Genomic DNA, 22049 nt, shown 5'->3' with positions numbered 1-22049 from the left:
AGTGGGCGAGACCATTGGAAAGGCAGGGAAGGGGGGAAACCAGGCAGGAACGAGGGGCGGGGCCGACTAACCTATTCCAGATTTTCCTGCCCCTTTTAAAGCTCTGCTTTGGGAGAAACCCCGTTATCAAAGGGGATGAAAAGAGTTGCTTATTATTATTATTTTTTTAATGAAAGGGGAGGAGCATGTGTAGGAGGGCGGGGTGGGAGGAGACAGGGCTTGCGCCCGGGGATCAGACGGGAGCTGAAGTTGTGCGCGGAGGGCGGGCGAGTCGGGAGCTCGCTCTGAGGGTCGGCTACTTTCCCCCCCCTCCCGCGTGGGGCGGGGTGGTGCGTTCCGAGTTCCCAGGAGTTCGAGGCGGGCTGTTGCCGGGGGGAGGGGAGTGGCGGCGGCGGCGGCGGGCGGCTCCCGCCTCAGCCTCGGCAGTGGCGTCGGCGACGGCGGTGTCGAGGCAGCCGCCAGCGCTCGGCTGAGTGTCAGCCGGCAGCGACGGCGCTGGAGCTGGGAGCTGGGGACGCGCGCGCCGGACCTTCCACAGCCGCCGCCCAGAGCCGGAGGCGCCGGGGCCGGGGGAGCGGGGGGACGAGGGGGCCAGCGGGCCGGGGGGAGGGTGGGGGATGGCGCGGACCCCGCGGCCGGCCTTGCTGTGTCCTGGAGGCGGCAAAACACAACTTTCCTCCGCTTCTCTCCTCGGAGCCGGGCTGCTGCCGCAGCCCCCGACGCCGCCTCCGCTGCTGCTGCTGCTGCTCTTCCCGCTGCTGCTCTTCTCCCGGCTCTGTGGTAGGTGAATCTCGGCGGCCGGCGTGGGAGACGCCGCTGAGGGTGCGGGCGCCGCGGCCGGCTCTGCCCAGCCGCTCTCCCGGGCGGCGAGGCCGTTGTGTTTGGCGGTTGGCTGCGCGAGCGAGTGCTGAGGACTTTGGCTGGAAACTTTTCGCCGCGCCCGGGGCGAGGCCCTGGAAGGGCCGGGCCGGCGAGGGCTGCGCCGGCGGCCGGCTCCCCTCCCCCGCGGCCGCGCAGGTCGAGGCTCGCGGCTCGGATGGCCGAGGGCTGGCGACGGTGCTCAGAGCGCCGAGCTCCGGGTGAGCTCCGGGGACCGTTACTTCGTCGCTCATTGCCCGGGAAGCGGAGAGCGCAGACTCGTGGGTTAAGGTGCCGGGATGCATGTTGGCTACTTTTTTTTTTTTTTTTTTTTTTTTTTTCCCGGGTGAAACTTGAGCTGTGAGCCCAGAAACCCTAGGGACCGGAGCCCGACGGAATGAAGCCTCCGGGTCCACTTCTCTAGGCCTTCCACCCTGGAGGAAGCCCCGTCTTAGCCCACCCAGCCGCAGCATCCCCACAGCCAGGGCTCTTCCGTCTCGCGGTCCCCGCCTCTGCCCTGGCAGCTTCTGGATCTCTTTAGATTGAACCTGGTCCCTGCCTTCCAGCTTGTGGGACGTCTCTCACACTATCCGTGCTTATTTTAGCAACCTCCCCCCCCACCCCAGGAACAAGATTTACGTGTTAAATACCTGGTTTTATGGACTGTGCCCGGCCGTTCTAACCAAAATAGTCACACGCCAGTTTTCCATCTCTTTCCTCGTGTTATGTTACTGTTTTCCTGTCATATTTGGGAGCCAGTCTCTGTGAGTTTTGTTCCCAGGTATGGCAGACTAGAAGCCTACTAATATATTAAGGATCGTGCTGAAAAAAAAAAAAAAAAAAGTCTGCAAAAAAAAAAAAAAAAAGTCTGCTTTTCATGCAAGGGAAATGGACGTTAAGTAATAATGAGAGACAGTGATTACGGAAAATAAGGACACCAGTCTTTGGTGGGAGGAATAGTATTAAAACACTGCGAGAAGTCTTTGGTGGAAGGCATAGTGTGAAAACATTGCGAGACGTTATTTATTTGAGGGCTCTTAACTTGGTAAGAAAAGTGGAGGGGCAGAACTTAAGCTTGCTCAAAGATTGGCTTTCAGTATTTCATGAAACCTTAAACTGAAGTTTTACCAGTATTAAAAGGAGAGATTTGTGCAAATTTCTTGGATAGTGTGATTTAGAAGAAGGGGAATCCTATTACACGATAGGTGAGTCAGGGTAGTTGGTTTTGAGGGTGGCAGAGTTTGCATGATGGGATTGAGTGCTTTTTCTGAGCTGACAATTTCCACTACCAGTTTACCACTATGTTTCCAGCACTGTAATGAAAGTTTCTGATTTACACAGAGTATAGCGTGATAAATGAAATGTTATTAATTGTACCCTGTTTCTATATCCCCAGATACTTGGTTCCAAGACAAAGTTCGTAATGCTATATCTTTTTAAATTGATGCCAGAGTCTAGGTTGAATTTGTGTGCTGTTCTATTCCATGAAGGAGAATTGGGGATGTTGCTTACAATCGAGTGAGAGGATAGTTGGAGGGGACCTTACCAGTTTACTATCCTGACTTCGTTTATGTTAAGGACTGAGAGAATATTTATACCTCCAGAGGGGCGGATCTAGTTAGGCAAAGCTCTGTGGAAGACTGAAGCCGGGTAATGTGAATAGGTGATACAGAAATTATTTACATTGTAATTTCTTAGTGGTTGTGAAAATGAATTGTTGATTACTTTCGAAGGAACATCTTGGTTTTGACATGGAAGAAGAACACAGTTTTTGAAAATCTCCTTAATAATGTGGTATTGGAAGGATTTGCTATTTTATTTTATAGCCTAAAAAACTTAAGCAGCGTAGGCAAATGGACTGTGTTTTAGAGTAGGTATAGTCTTTAGAGTCAACTCTTCTTGTTGTAGAGGTAGACACCAGTTTTGTATTCCTGTGTGCTACTCATTTAAAGAGCTTCCTTTTTTGGCTTATAGTGTTGTAACACCCTGATTTGTGAACCCTTCTGAAGAGTTTTTTCCATCAATCTTTATTTTAGAATTCAGTCTTTGAATAGGCACAATTGTTATGATTTATGGAAGCTTAATAGTATGGAAGCAAAATTTTCAAGTAAGCTGTTAATTTAACAAATTGTTGACTTAATTACTGTTAGTTAATAGAGTTATAATGACATTCATAGTACTACTTACAAGGTTTAGTATGTGATTGGTATTTGCGTGGAGCCAGTTTTAGAGTTGAAAAGATTAATTTTAAGGTTTAAAAAGATGACTATAGCTGATGATCTGTTGAGAATGCTTTACTTGTTTTATCACATACAGGTTTTTCTTTTTGCTGTTATTTTTTGATATGTTGATATGTTTGATATGCAGCGTGGCCTTAACTAAACTGTGTCGTGTTAATAAAAATATTCCTCAAAACTGGTGGATGTGATATTCTGAAAGTTATAAAATATTTGTATTAGATTTGCTGGCTGGCTGTTTTGGGGTGTGCATTGTCTTATTTGGAGAATTGAACTTTTAAAATGAGAATTTTACAGATTGTTAGATTGCCAGTTTTTTGTTTTTAAACCTAAGAAATTCTAAGGTTTAAGTGTTAAGGGGACTGCATCATCTGACTTGATAAACCTCATTTAATTATGAAATTCTAAGTTTCTTTATGATGGCAATAATCAATTCATAGACGATCAGATTTATTTCACTTTTTCTTCTCACAATTTTTTGGGTTGACGTAGAGAAAATTAGCATGGATGTGGTAGTGATGAATAAGAAAATAGACTGTTGGACCTTTGTGAGGTCCCATTTGACTCTGGGATTCTTTGCCTCTTTCCATTTTCAGCAAGGCTTTATCTTAAGATGGATGTTTAAAAGGTCACAGAAAAGATCTAATGTGATATGGAATTTTTAAAAGCTTTTAGACTACTTGATAGGCGCTTGGGGACATAATACATGAATAAGACAGAGTCCTGGCTTCAAGGTGCTTATAACTTGGTGATCGACCTAAAGGAAACATGATTATAGAACAGTTTGGTGTTCATGAGGTATTTTGATTTGCCCAGAAAAGGGAAACCTAACCCGTTATATAAAGGCATATAGTGTGCAGTGAGAAAAAAAGTCACTTTAAAAAAATCATTTGGGTCAGATCTTATTGAGATATCTTTTTCCTTCACTCCGTGTTCTTCCCTCCCTTCCTCCTTTTCTCTCCCTCTCTAGCTGTAAATCATTGGCAAGTTATTTAACCTTGGAAACTTGAAGTTTCTCTTGTTTTAATAAGAGATAACATTACCAACTTGCGGATAGAGATCTTGTGAGGATTAAATGACAGAATAAAACACTTAGGAAAGTGCATGAAATATAGTAACACTTAAATATTAGCATTTATTATATTGCACAGCATAAACTAACTAGGCTAGTGTTAGTGATTCTTAAATTCTACACCAATGTCCTGAATAACTGAGTTTTCAAATTGGCTTGCCGTATTTGTACTTTATATCTTTATATTGACTGTATAGCCCAGTCAGTGATCTTCAAATATTTGTTAAATTTACTTAATATAAATATACAGATGATGAGTGTTCAGAATAGTAGAATACAGTCAAATTAACTCAATTGTATAATTGTATAAAACCTAGTTGACTATTTCCTTAATGGTGTCCAATGTGTTTTAAGATTTGGCAGTTCATAAGGTCACTTAAAATGTTAGTGATTATATTGAAGGGAGAGGTTGGAGAAGGGAGTCACAATTTGATTCTGCTGTAAGTTACTGATGGTATCAGTTGGGGTATATAGTACATATTGCCGATTTGAGTCTTTCTGCATCCAAAACAGATGTTTTTGAAAGGTAACCAAAATTTAGAAACAAGCAGAAAAGATCAAATCGTCCTTTCTTGCATCTATCTACAGCATCAGAAATAAGAATTGGAAAAGCTGGTCAATTGTGTGTATTATATGTGTTTACCTTGTTTATGTCATTTATACTTACATCTGTTTATAATTTAGTAATTCGGGAATTCTGATGTATATTTTGTATGTGTGGGAATAAAACTTAAGAGTTATTGCTAATTACTTGAAAACTGTTGAAGGGAAGCTGACTATGATAATTAAGAGAGCATTTCGACATTCTGTAACTTTTAACCATTAAACATTAGTGAGTAAATAATACATTGCTATAACATATTCTGTAATCTATTAAAATCTTCCTAAAAATTGACAATAAGCTTACATGGTTTGCAAAAGATGAGACAGTTAATAATTATTGTTAATATGTAAAGGTAGGTTAAAATCAAATAACACTTAGGTCAGTAATGAAACTTTAAAGACAATTTTGTGTACCATGCACACAGACCCAAAATCTAAGCACCCTTAATCTGTCATATGCTTGAGTACCTCATATATTTTTGTCTAAAATAGTCTTTAAATTCTTGAATGTATGTTCTTTCCTGAATTTAATGAAATTTATGATTTTATTTATCAGATTAAGCTCTGATAGAGTTTAATCATTTATTTAAAATCACTTGTGAAGCCGGGCACAATGGCTCACTCCTATAAACCCAGCACTTTGGGAGGCCGAGGTGGGCAGATCACTTTAGGTCAGGAGTTCGAGACCAGCCTGGCCAACATGATGAAACCCCATCTCTACCAAAAATACAAAATAACTGGGCATGGTGGCAGGTGCCTGTAATCCCAGCTACTCAGGAGACTGAGGCAGGAGAATCACTTGAACCCTTGGGGGAGGAGACTGCAGTGAACTGTGACTGAGCCACTGTACTCCAGCCTGGGCAACAGAGCGAGACTCTGTCTCAGGAAAAAAAAAAAAAAAGTTACGAAACTTTATTAAGGGTAGGCTTTAAGTTTTTTTCTAAAAGAGTCACTAACTATATAATGTAACTTTTCAATTACAAATTTTAATGAGGCTTGCCTCCTATGAGTCTAGATATAGCCATATTGCAGGTACTATAGTTGTTTTAGAAAGGATATTATATACTTATATTGTGCATTTTACGTGTTTTCTTCAATATAGCATCCAGGAGATTTTTTTTTTTGTTTTTTTTTTGTTTGTTTGTTTGTTTTTTTTTGCAAGACTATTGACTGCCCACCATTCATTCTGCTAAATAAGATGATTAGGGAAGACCTGTTGCATTGTGAGTAGATACTCATAAGCTGGAATGAGAGCCATGTGTAAAAAACTTTGTTTGGTTTCCTTTAACTTTAATGATTAAAAAAAAAAGAATCAAACTTGTTCTTACTTTAAAAAGGTTGGCTTTTGCACCCAGTAGAGGCTCTTTAGGCTATCAGCCTAAGTTTCATCATAAGAAATAAAATAACAGAAAAAGGGAGTGGGGCTGTAAATCACTATTCTCAAATAGCTAGAGCCTGCAAAGATAGAATGTGCGAGTTATTCATAGTTACTAGGGAATCTTTTTCAAAACAATATGGCCAGGCCCCACTGTGGACTTACTAGATCAACAATTTTTGTAAGACAGCTGAGGTATGGAGGGAGTCCAAGGATTGGGATGTTTGTATTTTGAAAGACAACATCAGATCATTCTTGCTTCGCTTGACAAGTGCTATTTATTATAGCTTTTCGTTTATGAATTTACCAAATGTTATCTTCTGAAAGAAATATGCTTCACTCTTTCGTTCACTATTTGTTTCCCTATGTGCTTGGCATGTAGTAGACACTCATATTTTATTTATTTCAAGAGTTTAATGGCAAAATCAAGGTTAGTCTAAACCAGCACATTTTAATAGAAATATAATGCCAGTTAAGTAATTTCAAGTTTTCATGATGCCACATTAAAAAACTAAAGAAGAAATAAGTGAAATTTATCTTATTTAACACAGTGTAACAACAATATTATTTCAGCGTGCAATTGTTATTAAAAATTGAGATATTTTACATTTTTTTATGGTAAGTTTTTGAAATCCAGTAGATATTTTATACTTACAGATCATTTCAGTTTGGATTAGCTACATTTAATGCACTTCATAGGCAAGTGTGATGTTCCTGGAGGCTACCAGTTTGGATAGTTCAAGTCCAAACCTTTCATTGTCTCTGAAGTGGGTTATGCCCTTTGCTCTTCCTTCCTACCTTATCAAGTTCTGAAGGGCTTGATTTAAGATTGACTTGCAGGAAGGCTTCCCTCACCACTTGTTGCATACAGTGAGCATGCAATTCTGTTTTCATTTTTTTCATGCTTTCAGGTTGAGAATAGTCTTTGTTAAAGTGTTTCTGTGAAACACTAGTCTCAGAAGATAGGTTTTTGAAAGAAAAAGTACCATGGTTTAATACATTTGGGAATAGGAAAAACTAATGATATATCCCTCATGGAATGTGCAGTTAATGGTCTAAGAAATTCTTCAATAAAATATCCTGTTCAACAAACTAAACAAATTATTTCTTATGTGTAATATGTGTTATGTTGCAGAAGCTGTGTTGTGCAGAACACATGATAGGAATATATTCTTAAAGAAGATTGTACTCTTGTAATTAGAAAAGGTTGATAGACTTAAAAATGTTACTTGAGATAGTTCTCCACTGATTTTTCTTTTTAAAAATTCCTTTTCCTCTCTTCAGTTCTATCCCCATTGCCTTACTCGTTTTGAATTTGAGGTGTTTGCAGAATTGACTTTCTAGGAGAATAGTAGTCTTGTACTTTGTTATTTCAAAATCAGCTGTATGTTATTTACCTGTTAGGCAGCTTCTGTGAGATGTATCATGATTTATGTATGACACATCTGACCCTGGAATTAAGTTTTAGGAATGAAGTGGGTAAATTTAAGATAGTCTGTTTTGTAATTTAATTATCCTAATATAAAACTGTGCCAGGCTAGGACTCCAACTAAGTGTCTGGGAGCATTATATAAAATGTCAGGAGTATCCTTGACTTTTCTATTGCTTCAATTCAGAAGAAAAAAGTGTAAATGAAATGTTAGTATTGGTAAAGTGTAGTAAAATCAGGTTAATATAGTAACTATTTCTATGAATTATTCATGATAGACACGATTGCTATTACTGAAAATCTTAGGTCATAGGTTTTAAAGATTATGAATATTTCTAATTTCGTTGTAGCTAGTGTGGGGTAGATTAAGATTCATTTCACAAATGTCCTTCATTATAGATGCAGACTCCCTACAAAATTGATTTAGATTAGAGATAATCATTCATGGCTATACATTTAATTTAATGCTAAGTCTGACAGTAAACTGCCTAGTTTTTAAAACCTGCTTAGAGGTGTGGCCTACCTACTTTACTTTAAATGCAGAATATAAAAAAGTGTTTCGTAGTTCCTTTAGTTTTTTGGAAGAGAATCAAGTAGAAGAAGACATACAGCTAATACTTCTATATTTCTCTTTAAGGGCATAGGGCTAAAACATGATAGCATTTCTCCCTAAATCATAAGTCTGCTTATGTTAATGGCTACTGCAGTTACCCTAAAACCCTTCATTTCTACTTGTTAAAGGAAGTAAAAAATTACTACCAACACAATCTTTGATAATGTATAACATGCAAATTATGCAGTTGTGTTCACTAACAATTTTTATAGTAGCTTCCCCATTCCTGTAAATAATTCTGAGGTTATAAATATATGATTATCTTGATGCAGTTTTTCTGCATAGTTCATATTAAAAACAGAGTGAACTTCAATATTGAAATGACGGTAAGGGAATTCCTATTCCTTTTCAAGGTTAATTCTGTTGTTGTATACTTGTACAATGTCAAAGGATTTATATATATATTTTTGTTTTAAACTGGTGTAGACCCTACAGTTGACTGATTTTGAATAACAAAAAGGCATATCAAGTTTAGAATTAGTAATACTAATTAGCAGGAAATAAGACTATCTAGTTAGATTGTTGACATTCTTTTCAGTATTTAAGAAAATAAAATTAAGAGATATATTATGTTTACAGTTTTCAATGAGAAAACATTTTCAACTTTTAGATTCTTAAAGTACTCAGCAATTATGGTGGCTATTTTGAAACTGCATTGTTTATCAAGCTTGTTTTTCATATAAAAGGAGCTGGGCATTGATATATTTTCATGACATTTTCAGTTGATAGTAAAAATGTTTAAATATATAAGTAGCTGGTGAAATTTGTATTTGGCATCCCCAAAAGTCTCTTGTCCTTCCAAAATTTAAACCCTGACAGCATCTGTTGAAATATAAAAACAAATTTGAAGTTCCCTAAGAAAAATACATGATTTTATTTGAGGATACTACTGTTGCTTTGCTGCCCTCTACAGTCATCTAAAATAGTCACTCTAGATTTTTCTGCCATCAGATACTTAGAATATTTCCCTGACCTATGTATGAGCTTTATATTTCAGGATTGGGGTTTTTATTGTTAGGGTAGAAGTAAAATTTAGTCACAGTTGATCTGTATCTGTCATGCAAATAATAATAATAATAATAATAATAAAGGACTTAGAGATTGGAACAAGGGATAAATTGAGGACTGCTGAACAACAACCATGTGCTAGGGAGTATAAAGGATACCATAGTGGAATGAGGCATGTTGGCTCTCTAAAGCTTATGAACTCATTAGTAAGATTAATGGCATGCTTATATATAAAATGACATTTGTAACAACATGCGAAGTGATACGATATAGCTTACAAAAATATTAAGGACTAGAAGAATTAAAAATGAGACTTTTGAGCTATGTCTTCAAGAGTTTAGATAGTTAAAACAGGGTGGTTTCAAACATATTTAAAACACGAAGTAGGCTGGGTGCGTGGCTCATACGTGTAATCCCTAGGAAGCTGAGGTGGGAGGACTGTTTGAGCCCATTTGTTTGAGACCAGCCTGGGCAACATAGACCTCATCTCTACCCAAAAAAAAAAAAAAAAAAAAAAAAAATTGCCAGGCGTGGTGAAGTTCACCTGTAGTCGCAGCTACTTAGGAGGCTACGGGGCTACGGTGGGAGGATTGCTGGAGCCTGGAGGTTGAGGCTGTAGTGAGCTAAGATTTTGCCACTGCATTCATCCTGCACAACAGGGCAAGACTGTCTCACCAGAAAAACAAAATAAAAAACAAAACAAAACCCAGCAACTCTATAAAGCATCTGTTACATAGGAAGGACTCTGCTAGGTTCCTTGGACTCTTTGCCCGGAAGAAATGTAAAACTTAATTGTCAGGAGATTGGAATGGAACATGTCTTTATCTGTGTATATGTGTGTGTGTTTTAAAGCCAGTTACTTCTCTGCTTCTTTCCTCCCCTGTTAGATTGGCTAAGTAATACTTTATTCACAGAATTCCTATGAAATTAAATTGCAATAAAGTGCTATGTAAATAAAACAAACTGCAATGATACAGCAAACAAAAATGAATTATCTTGTTAGAAATATAAACAAAGTATTGTCAGATTATAGAAAGAGGACCAATTTAACTAGGGATGGAAGACTTAGAGTAGCTAATTTTCTAGCTGAATCTTGAAGGAAGAGCTCAGATTTCCATTTGTAAGAGAAAGTCAATGAAAAAGAGGGCATTCCAAGTTAAAAAGACCACTGAGATGAGGATTCTAGAAGGAATTAAGTTCCCTTGTGGTTCAGGCATTAACTTTATGGAGGGAAGTCATGGATTTTTAAATATTTTGCTGATGAGATTAGACTGTGTAGCTGTTGAGAAACTTTTGAAGGCAGGTAACTGTTGAGTCCATCTGTGACTTTATATAGCATTGTATAGCTCTGGCAGAAATGTAAAAGATATTTAGGAGTTATGAGAGACAAGTGAAGGTGACAACCATCGTAATGTTCCTTGGAAAGAGAGGATTACAGAGATAAATGGCAATCTGGCAAGGGATTTGAAGGGAGGACTGTATCTGAGAAGTAGATTATGTGGTGTTTGGATATCATTGTGGGCAAGGAAGGAGGAGTTAGATAGGAACTAACTAGGAATAAGTAGGAAAGGATGATAAAAGGATGGATTAATTCAGTAAGGTTTCACATACATTTTAATTGTGGTGCCTTTGTGGTGTATTTTTGAGCTGTACTTGGAAATTTTTGAGAGATGGGGTTAGGAGGGTAAGGTATGAGAGGTAGGAGGTAATTTGTGAAACAGAATTACCGGGATTGAGGTATTTGCATCGGATGAGCTGTTTCAGAGAGAGTAGGGGGCGGAGGAGAAGAAAAAAAGTAGAAAGAGGGAAGGGAAGACTGTAGGGGGCCAGAAATTTTTTTTTTGGTTGAGATATTTTGATTGGATAAGCTATCAGAAAGAGGGAGGAGAAAAATAATGTACAAAGAAAAATCTTATTTAATGAATACATTTACTAGAGGTAAGGGCATTCAAGACTTAGTAATTTTAGTAAAAGTGGTTAGGATTAAAATGTCACATCTTAAAGCAAAGATCCCCAACTTTTCAGGCACCCTTGTCTCAGACTTTCATGCTCCAGAGCTGTAGGAAATACTGTAAGTGAGCTAGTCTATGGTGTTTTGTGACAGCAGCCCAAGCCATGACATCAGTGAAGGTTTTATTAACAAACATTAGAAACTTGACCCCATGGTTAAAAGACAGGTTTTTGAAAGCTATTGGGTGCTTCAGGTATGGAAATCAAGAACCAAAAGAAGGTGGGCATCTAGAACTATACCCAGAATCATAGCTAAGATACTATTGAGGGGCAGTTTGTCAAGGTCATTACTTTCTGTCTCCTGGATGCTGGGTATTATAGCCTTGTCTCTGACACTGGCATTGCTGCTCATAGAAACTGGATGTTTTTGTTGCCATAGCCCAATAAAATATATTGTCCACAAGTATCCACTATAGAAAGTTGAAAAGCTTTTTTAAGAAAATTTAATTTACATGATGAGACTTTTATGTCTTTGGGAGAGAAGCAGGAGAAACTCATAGATAATGGCAAGGTCCAGGAAAGTGGAAACATTAAAAACGTAAAGGAGAAAGGCTAGTGTTAGAAATAAAAGACACTTCTTTCTACTAGATAGGGAGGAGAAAATAATAAGTGAAGATGTTGAGACACTTCTAGGTGTGAGAGAGGGAAATTACAAAAAGGCTTTGTTCTTTAGTGATGTAAGTGATAAACTTTTAGAATGAGTTTTTTAGTGATTTAAGTGATAAAACTTGTGAAAAATGGAGTAAGACATCAATTAAGAATGAATGAAATGAGTCAGTAATGGCATAAATTGGCATAATATGAACTTGTGAAACGTGAAAGATGGTGTGGAGGCAGTAGTAAGTTTATGTTGGTGGCTGTTAATATTTAACTGAGCACCAAGTCTACCAGAGACTATTCTAGGTACTGTGAAAGACTGGCCAATAAGGAACAAAATGTGTTCCTGGTAACCAGTTGTGTTTATGTATTGAAGGAAGCAGAATAGAGTCAGACTGAGTGCTTTTTGAATATGATGTGATAGGGTGTCTGAAACTTTGAGAAGAGAGAAATGATAAGGAAGGTAGGATTTAAAAAAATACCAATAAGTGAGGTACTATAGTTGTAGAGTTATTGAGGCCTGAATTAGGGTTTTGATGATAGAAATGGAAGGGAAAGGTTTAGAAATGAGATAATTAAAAAGACAAAGTAATACCTTTTAATGATTCTAGGATATAAGAAATGGTGGAAAATCAGTGATTTTGGAGTTACCAGACAGATGGGAAAATGTTGCAAAGGTTATTGAATGGAAGAGTGATGTGGGAATTAGATGTTGTATACATGGAAGGGTGGGCTGCCATAAAATACCACAAACTAGATGACTTAAAACAACATAAATTTATTCTCTCCCAGTTCTGGAGCCTAGAAGTCTGAAATCAAGGTGTAAGCATGGCCATGTTCCCTTTGAGACTCTGGATAGAATCCTTCCTTGCCTCTTTCTGGCCTAGTTTCTGGTTGTGGCTGTCTGTCTTCAGTGTTTCTTGGCCGGCTGCTGCATTACGACAATCTCTGTTGTCACGTGACATTTTCCCTGTATGTCTCAATAGGACAACAGCCATACCAGATTAAGGGCCTACCCCACTTCTGTATGACCACATCTTAATTTACATGTTAAATACATCTATAGAGACTCTATTTCCAAATAAGTTCACATTCACAGACACTAGAGATGAGGGCTTCAACATAATCGTTTTGGGGACACAGTTTTACCTGTAATATAGTGGTGATGATTTTTGTTTTGTCTATGTAAATTGTGAGATTTTAGGCTTGATTGAAGTCAAAGTGCCAGTTAAATACAGCATTTTAGGATGTGAGGTTGGTTTGAACAAAACTTGAGACAGACTCATGAAATATTAAAATTTTAAATTAACAAACTTCAGAAACTTAACCCCATGGTTAAAAGACAGTTTTTTTTTTAAAGCTATTGGAAGCTTCAGGTATGGAAATCAAGAACCGCAAGAAGGTAGGCATCTAGAACCACATCCAGAACCATAGCTAAGATACTATTGAGCCATAGTACATCAGAAAAAAAAGAAAAAAATACACACACACACACACACACACACACACACACACACAAACACACACACATATGATATGCATACATACATCAGAAAAATATATACATAAATGTACGATTGGATGAACTATTAAAATGTGACCACATTCATGAAACTATTATCCTGGTCAAAAAATAAAACATTACCAGACTCCAAAAGTCCCTCTCATACTCCTCAGTCACAAATCCTTTTCTCTCAACCACAGTTCCGACTAGCATCACACATTAGTTTTGCATGTTTTTGAACTTTGTAAAACTTCCTTGCTTACACTGTGAGATTCATCATGTTGCATGTAGCAGCATTTTAAACCACTGTACAGTATATTGTTCCATGATTATTCCATAATTTATCAGTTTTAATGTTGGAAAGACATTTGGGTGGTTTTTACTGTTAGGCTTTTATGAATGGTACTGCTGTGAACATCATCGTACCTGTTTTTGGTGGTGGTATTGCTGGTTCATATTATGCATGTTTTTGTTGGAATAATTTTTCAAAGTGCTTATAACAATTTATACTCCCACCAGTAATGTTTGAGAGTTGCAGTTGCTCTACATCCTCACTAGTCCTTTGTAGTATCAATATTTTTCTTTTAACCATTCTTATCAGCATGTAATGGTGATTGTGATTTTAATTTGTAATTCCCTGATTATTGAGATTTAAGATTATGGGCCATTGGAATATCCTCCTCTTTTGTGAAGTGCCTGTTTATTCTCTCTTTTTTATTCAGTTTGGTTGTGGTTCATCTTTTTATGGGTTCCTAGGAATTGTTTACGTATGCTAAGTATAAACTCTTTATTAATTATATGTATTGCAAATATCTTCTACTGTGGCCATTTCACTCTATGAATGGTTTGTGTTGATAAAAGGCAGTTCCTTAATATCTGTATGTGTAGTCTAAACCAGTCTTTTTCTTTACAATTAATTTGTTGTGTTTTTGTTTACAAAATCTTTCTCTAGTACACCATCATGAAATTTTTCCCTCTGGAAGCTTTATTATTTTCCTTTACTGTAGTACATCTAAAATTTATTTTTGTGATTATATAAGAATAGGGCTCCTGTTTTCCCCCCCGCCTCATTTACTGTTTACTCAGCCATCAACATTTATGGAGAAGACTCTTTGCTGTGCATCCTGGCTTTATAATAAATCACGTAGCCATATATGCCTGTGTTTATTTTTGGACTCTGTTCCAGTGGTCCATTTTTCTATTTTTGTACAGTATCATAATGTCTCATTATAGCTTTATAATATATCCTTATATTGGGTGGAGTAAGCTCACCTATTCAGGTTTATTGTACTTAGTCTTGTTCCTTTTTCCTTTCCACATAAATTTTAGTAGCAGTTTATTTTCGTTAAAAGCCTGCAGGATTTTTTTATTGGGAGTTCATTAAATTTGTATGGATTAATGTGGGGCTAGATTTGGCATCTCTCTAATGCTGAGGCTTCCAATCCATGAGCCTGGTTTCTCTCACCATTTGTTAAGGTTTTCCTTAAATGAAACTTTCTCGTTTGTTCTGTGTGTAGAGAGGTCTTATATAACTATAGATTTTAGATTAAACTATAACTAATTTTAATTATAGATTTATTTCAAGTTACTTGGAATTTTGATGTTATAAATATTTATAAAATGTTTTCTCATTATTTGTGGGCATATAAAGTACAATCAGTTTTGGTACAGTGATCTTATGTAAAGAGACCTTGCTTAATTTCACTTATTTTTAATTCTTTGTAGAATCTTTTGGATTTTCCATCTATATAAGCATAGATGGCTATCTGTGATGAGGAAGGCCTATTTCTTTTCAATAATTGTATTGTTTTTCTTTTCCTTTGTCTTACTGCACTGGCTAGGACCTCCAGTATGATGTTAAAGCAGTGCCTATAAGCACTGTTATATGTGTAATTTCAGAGGTAAAAGTGTTCAGCATTTCAAAATTAAGTATGATGTTTTTTGTTTTTGGGGGTTTTTAAAATTGTAAATAGAAGATGCCAGGCCAGGTGCTGTGGCTCACACCTGTAATCCCAGTACTTTGGGGAGTCCAAGGCAGGCAGTTCACAGGAAGTTAGGAGTTCAAGCCCAGCCTGGCCAACATGGTGAAACCCCATCTCTACTAAAAATATAAAAATTAACCAGGTGTGGTGACACACATCTGTAATCCCAGCTATTAGGGAGACTGAGGCAGGATAATCACGTGAACCTGAGAGGTGGAGGTTGCAGCGAGCAGAGATTGTGCCACTGTACTCCAGCCTGAGCGACAGAGCAAGATTCTGTCTCAAAAAAAAGCCTTTTTTAATTTTAGTTTTTTTTGAGACAGAGTCTCGCTCTCTTGCCCAGGCTGAAGTGCAGTGGCATAATCCCAGCTCACTGCAACCTCTGCCTCCCAGTTCAAGCAATTCTCCTGCTTCAGTCTCCTAAGTAGCTGGGATTATAGGTGCCCGCCACTACCCCTGGCTAATTTTTGTATTTTTAGTAGAGATGACTTTTCACCATGTTGAGCAGGCTGTTCTTGAACTCCTGATCTCAAGTCAGCCTCCCGAAGTGTTGGGATTACAGGCGTGAACCACCATGCCTGGCAGAAGGCTTTTTATCAGATTAGGGAGGTATTATAGTTTGTATGTTTTACTCTGCCAAGCCTCATGTTGATTTGATCCTTAGGGTTGGAGGTGGGGCCTGTTGGGCGGTGAAGGGCAGATCCCCTCATTGATAGAGTAATGCCCTCCCTGGGGTAGTAGAGGGAGATGAGTGAGTTCCCATTCTATTAATTCCTTCAAGAGCCAGTTGTTAAAAAGAGTCTGGCCACCTCCTCTCTAGCTTTTTTGCTTCTCCTCTTGCCTTGTTGCTTCCCCTCTTGCCATGTGATCTCTGCACACACCAGCTGTCCTTTGCCCTCTGCCATGAGTAAAAGTGACCTAAGGCTCTCACCAGATGCCGAGTCTTAACTTTTCCGGGTATCAGAATTGTGAGCCAAATAAATCTTTTTTTCTTTATAAATTACTCCGTCTCAAGTATTTCTTAATTGCAACACAAAATGGACTAAGGCAGGAAGTTTCTTTCTGTTCCCATTTTTTCTAAGAATTTTTATTTGACTGGGTGCTTAATGTGGAGCTAGATTTGGCATGTCTCTAATGCCGAGTCTGCAATCCATGATCCTGGTTTGTCTCTCTATTTGTTAAGGTTTTCCTTAAATAAAACTTTCTGGTTTGTTCTGTGTGTAGAGGTCTTATATAACTATAGATTTTAGATTAAACTTAATCTAATTTTAAGCATAGATTTATTCAAGTTATTTGGATTTTTTATGTTATAAATATAAAACATTTTATAAATAAATTTTATAAATAAAATATCAATGCTTTATATTAAAGTTGAGAATGTGATTTTCTTCCCCATTTTTAAAATAATGTGCTGAACTATATTTTTATGGTCCCAACATGCTTCTGCTATACAACTTTACTGATAGTGAATTACATTTATGAAAATACTGGAGAGAGATCCAAGATGGCCAACTAGCAGTAGCTCAGGATTGCAGCTCCCAGTGAAGGCGCAGGGAGTGAGTGGATGCCAGACTTCCAGATGAATTTTTGTTGCCTGCGGACCAGGAGATTCCCAGGGGAGGAGCCCCATGGGTAGCCAGCGTGACTCTTTTGGCCGGGGCGGCTGTTTTGCTGGCGTCCGGCGCGGCGGTTCTCAGTGCGGAGTATGCGGGACTGGGTGCCCTTTTAGTTAGAGTTTGGAACTCTGGGAAGGCAGAGTTGCCCATTCAGCTGATTGAAAAGGGGACTGAAGCCAGGAGCCAGACCAGGAGATTCCCGGGCAGAAAAGCGCCACAAATCTCAGCACTACTGTTTCAGCCAGTGAGGTTGCTGCATGGGAAATTGCATAGATCCCGGCACCTTTTCAGTGGGCAACGGCACCTGGGACAGAATTGACCATTCAATTAGGAAAAGAAAAAAAGGGGGCTCTGAGGTGGGGAGCCAGGTACCAGGTGATTGGGCTCAGCTGGTCCCACCCCCACAAAAAACAGCAGTTGGAAACTCTGATGGTTGAGAGTTTCACAGCAAGCACAGCTGAACCCGGGAAGGTCCAGCTCTGTGGGGAAGGGGCGTCCGCCAAAGGGAAACAAAGAAACACAGATAATGTCACCACCAACAAGCTGGACATCCACTCAGAGAACCAATCTGAAACTCAGCAGTTACAAAGACGACAGGTGGATAAATCCACAAAGATGGGAAGAAGCCAGTGCAAAAAACCTGAAAACATCTGGAATCAGAATGCCTCTCCTCCTTCAGGGCATTGCAGCCCCTCATAAGCAAGGGAACAAGGCCTGATGGAGAATGAGTGTGATGAATTGTCAGAATCAGGCTTCAGAATATGGACAATAAGAAACTTCTGTGAGCTAAAAGAACATGTTTTAACCTAGTGGAAAGAAACTAAGGATCTTGAAAAAAGGTTTGAGGAAATCCTAATGAGAATGGACAATTTAGAGAGGAATATAAGTGAATTAATAGAGCTGAAAAACACAATACAAGAACTTTGCGAAGCATGCACAAGTTTTTTTTTTTTTTTTTTTTTTTTTTTTGAGACGGAGTTTTGCTCTTGTTACCCAGGCTGGAGTGCAATGGCGCGATCTCGGCTCACCGCAACCTCCGCCTCCTGGGTTCAGGCAATTCTCCTGCCTCAGCCTCCTGAGTAGCTGGGATTACAGGCACGTGCCACCATGCCCAGCTAATTTTTTCTATTTTTAGTAGAGACGGGGTTTCACCATGTTGACCAGGATGGTCTCGATCTCTCAACCTTGTGATCCACCCGCCTCGGCCTCCCAAAGTGCTGGGATTACAGGCTTGAGCCACCGCGCCCGGCCATGCACAAGTTTTAACAGTCGAATTGATCAAGCAGAAGAAAGGATATCATGCACAAGTTTTAACAGTCGAATTGATCAAGCAGAAGAAAGGATATCAGAGGTCGAAGACCAACTCAATGAAATAAGATAAGAAAACAAGATTAGAGAAAAAAGGGTAAAAAGGAAAGAACAAAGTCTCCAAGAAGTATGGGTCTATGTGAAAAGACCTAATCTACGTTTGTTAGGAGTATACCTGAATGTGACGAATAGAATGAATCTAAGCTGGAAAATATTCTTCAGGATATTATTCAGGAAAACTTTCCCAACCTAGCAAGGCAAGACAATATTCAACTCCAGGTTATACAGAGAACACCACAAAGATATTCCTCAAGAAGAGCAAACCCAAGGCACCTAATCGTCAGATTCACCAGGGTTGAAATGAAGAATAAAAAGCTAAGGGCAGCCAGAGAGAAAGGTCAGATTACCCACAAAGGGAAGCCCATCAGACTCACAGCAGATCTCTCAGTAGAAACCCTGCAAGCCAGAAGAGAGTGGGAGCCAATATTCAGCATCCTTAAAGAAAAGAGCTTTCAACCCAGAATTTCATATCCAGCCAAAGTAAGCTGCATAAGTGAAGGAAAAATAAAATCTTTTGTGAACAAGCAAGTACTCAGAGATTTCATCACCACCAGGCCTGCTTTACAAGAGCTTCTGAAAGAAGCACTGCACATAGAAAGGAACAACCAGTATCTGCCATTCCAAAAATATGTGAAAAGGTAAAAAGCATCAACATAATGAAGAATCTACATCAATTAATGGGCAAAACAGCCAGCTACCATCAAATGGCAGTATTAAACTCACATATATTATTATTAATCCTAAATTTAAATCAACTAAATGCCCCAATCAAAAGACACAGACAGGCAAATTGGATAAAAAGCCAAAACACATCAGTATGCTGCATTCAGTTCCATTTCACATGCAAGGATACACAAAAACTCAAAGGGATGGAGGAAGATTTACCAACCAAATGGATATGTGTGTGTGTGTGTGTATGTGTGTGTGTGTGTATATACACACACACACACACGTATATGTATATAAAGCAGGAGTTGAAATTCTCTCCTCTGACAAAATAGACTTTAAAGCAGGTGTCCCCAAACTTTTTATGCAGGGGGCCAGTTCACTGTCCCTCAGACTGTTGGAGGGCCGCCACATACTGTGCTCCTCTCACTGACCACCAGTGAAAAAGGTGCCCCTTGCTGAAGTGTGGCAGGGGGCTGGATGAATGGCCTCAGGGTGCCGCATGTAGTTTGGGGATGCCTGCTTTAAAGCAACAAAGATCAAAAGAGGCAAAGAAGGCCATTACATAATGGTAAAAGGATCAATGCAACAAGAGGAGTTAATGATCCTAAATATATACGCACCCAGTACAGGAGCACCCAGATACATAAGGCAAGTTCTTAAAGACTTATAAAGAGACTTAAACTCCCACACAATAATAGTGGGAGACTTTAACATCACATTGTCAATATTAGACAGAACAACAAGATAGAAAATTAACAAGGATATCCAGGACTTGAACTCAGATCCGGAACAAGTAAACTTAATAAACATTTGTAGAACTCTCCACCCCAAATCCACAAAACACACATTCTTATCAGTATCACATCACACCTACTCTAAAAGTGACTACATAATTGGAAGTAAATCACTCCTCAGTACTTGCATAGCATTTCACAGGTTTAAATGAAATATTGGTTGGCTGCTTGTTTGTTATTTTCCTCCCTTATTCCTTCCTGACTTCATTGTTAAGCACAATTATTGGCATAAAAGAGGTTTTCAATACCCATTTTTAGACTGCATTCTAGCCTGGGCAATAAAGCAAGACTCCCCTTCTCTCTTCCCTCTTTCTCTTCCTCTTTCTTTCTCTCTTTCATTCTTTTTCTTTCTTTCTCTTTCTTTTTCTTTTTTCCAAAAATATATATATTTTATATATATTTTATATATATATATATAAAATATATATATTTTATATATATTTTATATATATATATATATATATATATATATATATATAAAAAACCATTTTTGTGTTTCTGGAGTAATCTCAGTTTGGTTTTGATGAATATGTCCTTTATTATATCACTGGATTTAATTTGCTATTTTATTTTCTTTCAACCTGTGCTTATGAATTAAATTGGCTCATAATTTTTCTTTCTTAAAATGCTTTTGCCATGTTTCTGTGTCAAGGCTATGCTAGACTCATTAAAAAATTGGGAAGTGTTCATCTTTTTTTTTTTTTTTTTTTGTCTTGTGTAAGAGTTTAAGGTTGATACTTTTTTTGTTTTGTAGAATTTATCTGGGCATGGAGTTTTTAAGAGAATAATTTTTAATTACAGATTTAACATTTTAGTAATGATAGTACTAGTCAGATTTACTGTGTCATTTTGGTACTTAGCATTTTTGTAGGAATTTGTTAACTTCATGCTTTCAAATCTGTTGACAAGAACTTGTTCAGAATATTTCCTTACCATCTTTTTAAACACCTGGAGGATAGGTAGTGATGCTCTGTGTTTTAATTTCTTATGTTAGTATTTTGTGCCTTTTCTCATTTTCTGGATCAGTCTTTCCAAGAGTTTTTCAATTTTATTATACTTTTCAAAGAACCAGCTTTTGATTCATAGTTGATTCTATTTCATGTTCGGTTTCTATTTCATTATTTTCTTTTCTGTCTTATTCTATTTATTTTTATTTGGAGAATGGCTTATTTCTTAGTCTTTCTCATTCTTGAGATGGATAGTTAGATTACTGATTTTCAGCCTTTGTCTTTTCATATGTGTGTGTGTGTGTATATATGTGTATACATATATAGAGATATATATATATTTTTTCCCTTTAGGCATGACTAATTGTGTCCCTTGTTTATTCAGTTCAGAACATTTTGATATTTCCTTGTGATCTTTTTGACTCATGGAGTATTTTGAAATTTTTGCTTAACTAAATATATGAGGAATTAAAAGTTACCCTTCTTACTGATTTTTGGATTAACATTGTGTCAAGGAACTTTGTAGGATTTCAGTCTTTGGACCCAATGTGCAGTCAGTTTTGGCAATTTTGTGTACTCTTGAAAAGAATGTACATTGCTCTTGTTGGGTGAAGTGTTCCTTTCCAGATATGTATATGTATCAGCTAGATCAATTGAGTTGGTTGCATTGTTAAAATCTTAACCCTTTCTAATTTTTATTTAGCTTCAGTTAATTACTGTGCAGTTTATTAAAATTGTATGCCACATTTATTAAAATTGTATGCCATGATGTGGATTTGTCTTTTTTTTTTTTTTTTTTTTTTTTTAAGATGGAGTCTTGCTCTGTCACCAGGCTGAAGTGCAGTGACTCAGTCTCTGCTTACTGCAACCTCTGCCTCCTGGGTTGAAGTGATTGTCCTGCCTCAACCTCCCGAGTAGCTGGGACTACAGGCATGCGCCACCACGCCTAGTTAATTTTTGTATTTTTAGTAGAGACGGGGTTTCACCATGTTGGCCAGGATGGCCTCAATCTTTTGACCTCGTAATCCGTCTGCCTCACCCTCCCACAGTGCTGAGGTTATAGGTGTGAGCCACCAAGCCCGGCCTATTTTTTTCTTTTGATTCTGTAAATTTTTGCTCTGTACATACCAGGTTATGAGGTACAATCAAATTTGGAGTTGTATTTTCCTGAGACGTGGCTCTTTTATCATTATTAAATGGTCCTATATCTCTAGCATTACTTCTTGCCTTATCATTTACTTTGTCTAGTTTGCATATAGCTACATAAGTTTATTTTGATTAGTGTTTGCATTTTATCCTTTTGCAACCTTTACTCTCAATCTTTCTGTGTCCTTAAATTTAAGGCATCACTTGTAAGCAGCAGACAT

At 38.1% G+C, this 22049-nt stretch overlaps 1 protein-coding gene across 2 annotated transcripts in view; it reads left to right on the top strand.

The window, feature by feature from the left end:
* The first annotated feature begins 231 nt into the window (after positions 1-231).
* The window catches only part of NECTIN3 (nectin cell adhesion molecule 3), a 145306-nt gene continuing 123488 nt past the window's right edge, over positions 232-22049 (top strand). Inside the window, exon 1 of one of the 2 annotated variants that reach the window (XM_039477601.2) lies at positions 232-780. In XM_039477601.2, coding sequence (XP_039333535.1) covers positions 618-780 — 163 coding nt within the window. In that variant the 5' untranslated portion in view covers positions 232-617. The remainder of the gene's footprint in view (positions 781-22049) is intronic. The other variant, XM_039477600.2, reaches the window with a different exon arrangement.

Source organism: Saimiri boliviensis, chromosome 8 (assembly GCF_048565385.1).
Source record: "Saimiri boliviensis isolate mSaiBol1 chromosome 8, mSaiBol1.pri, whole genome shotgun sequence".
Taxonomy (NCBI): Eukaryota; Metazoa; Chordata; class Mammalia; order Primates; family Cebidae; genus Saimiri; species Saimiri boliviensis.
The sequence above is the reverse complement of the archived record's forward strand: the minus strand, read 5'-3'. Positions and strand labels throughout refer to the sequence as shown.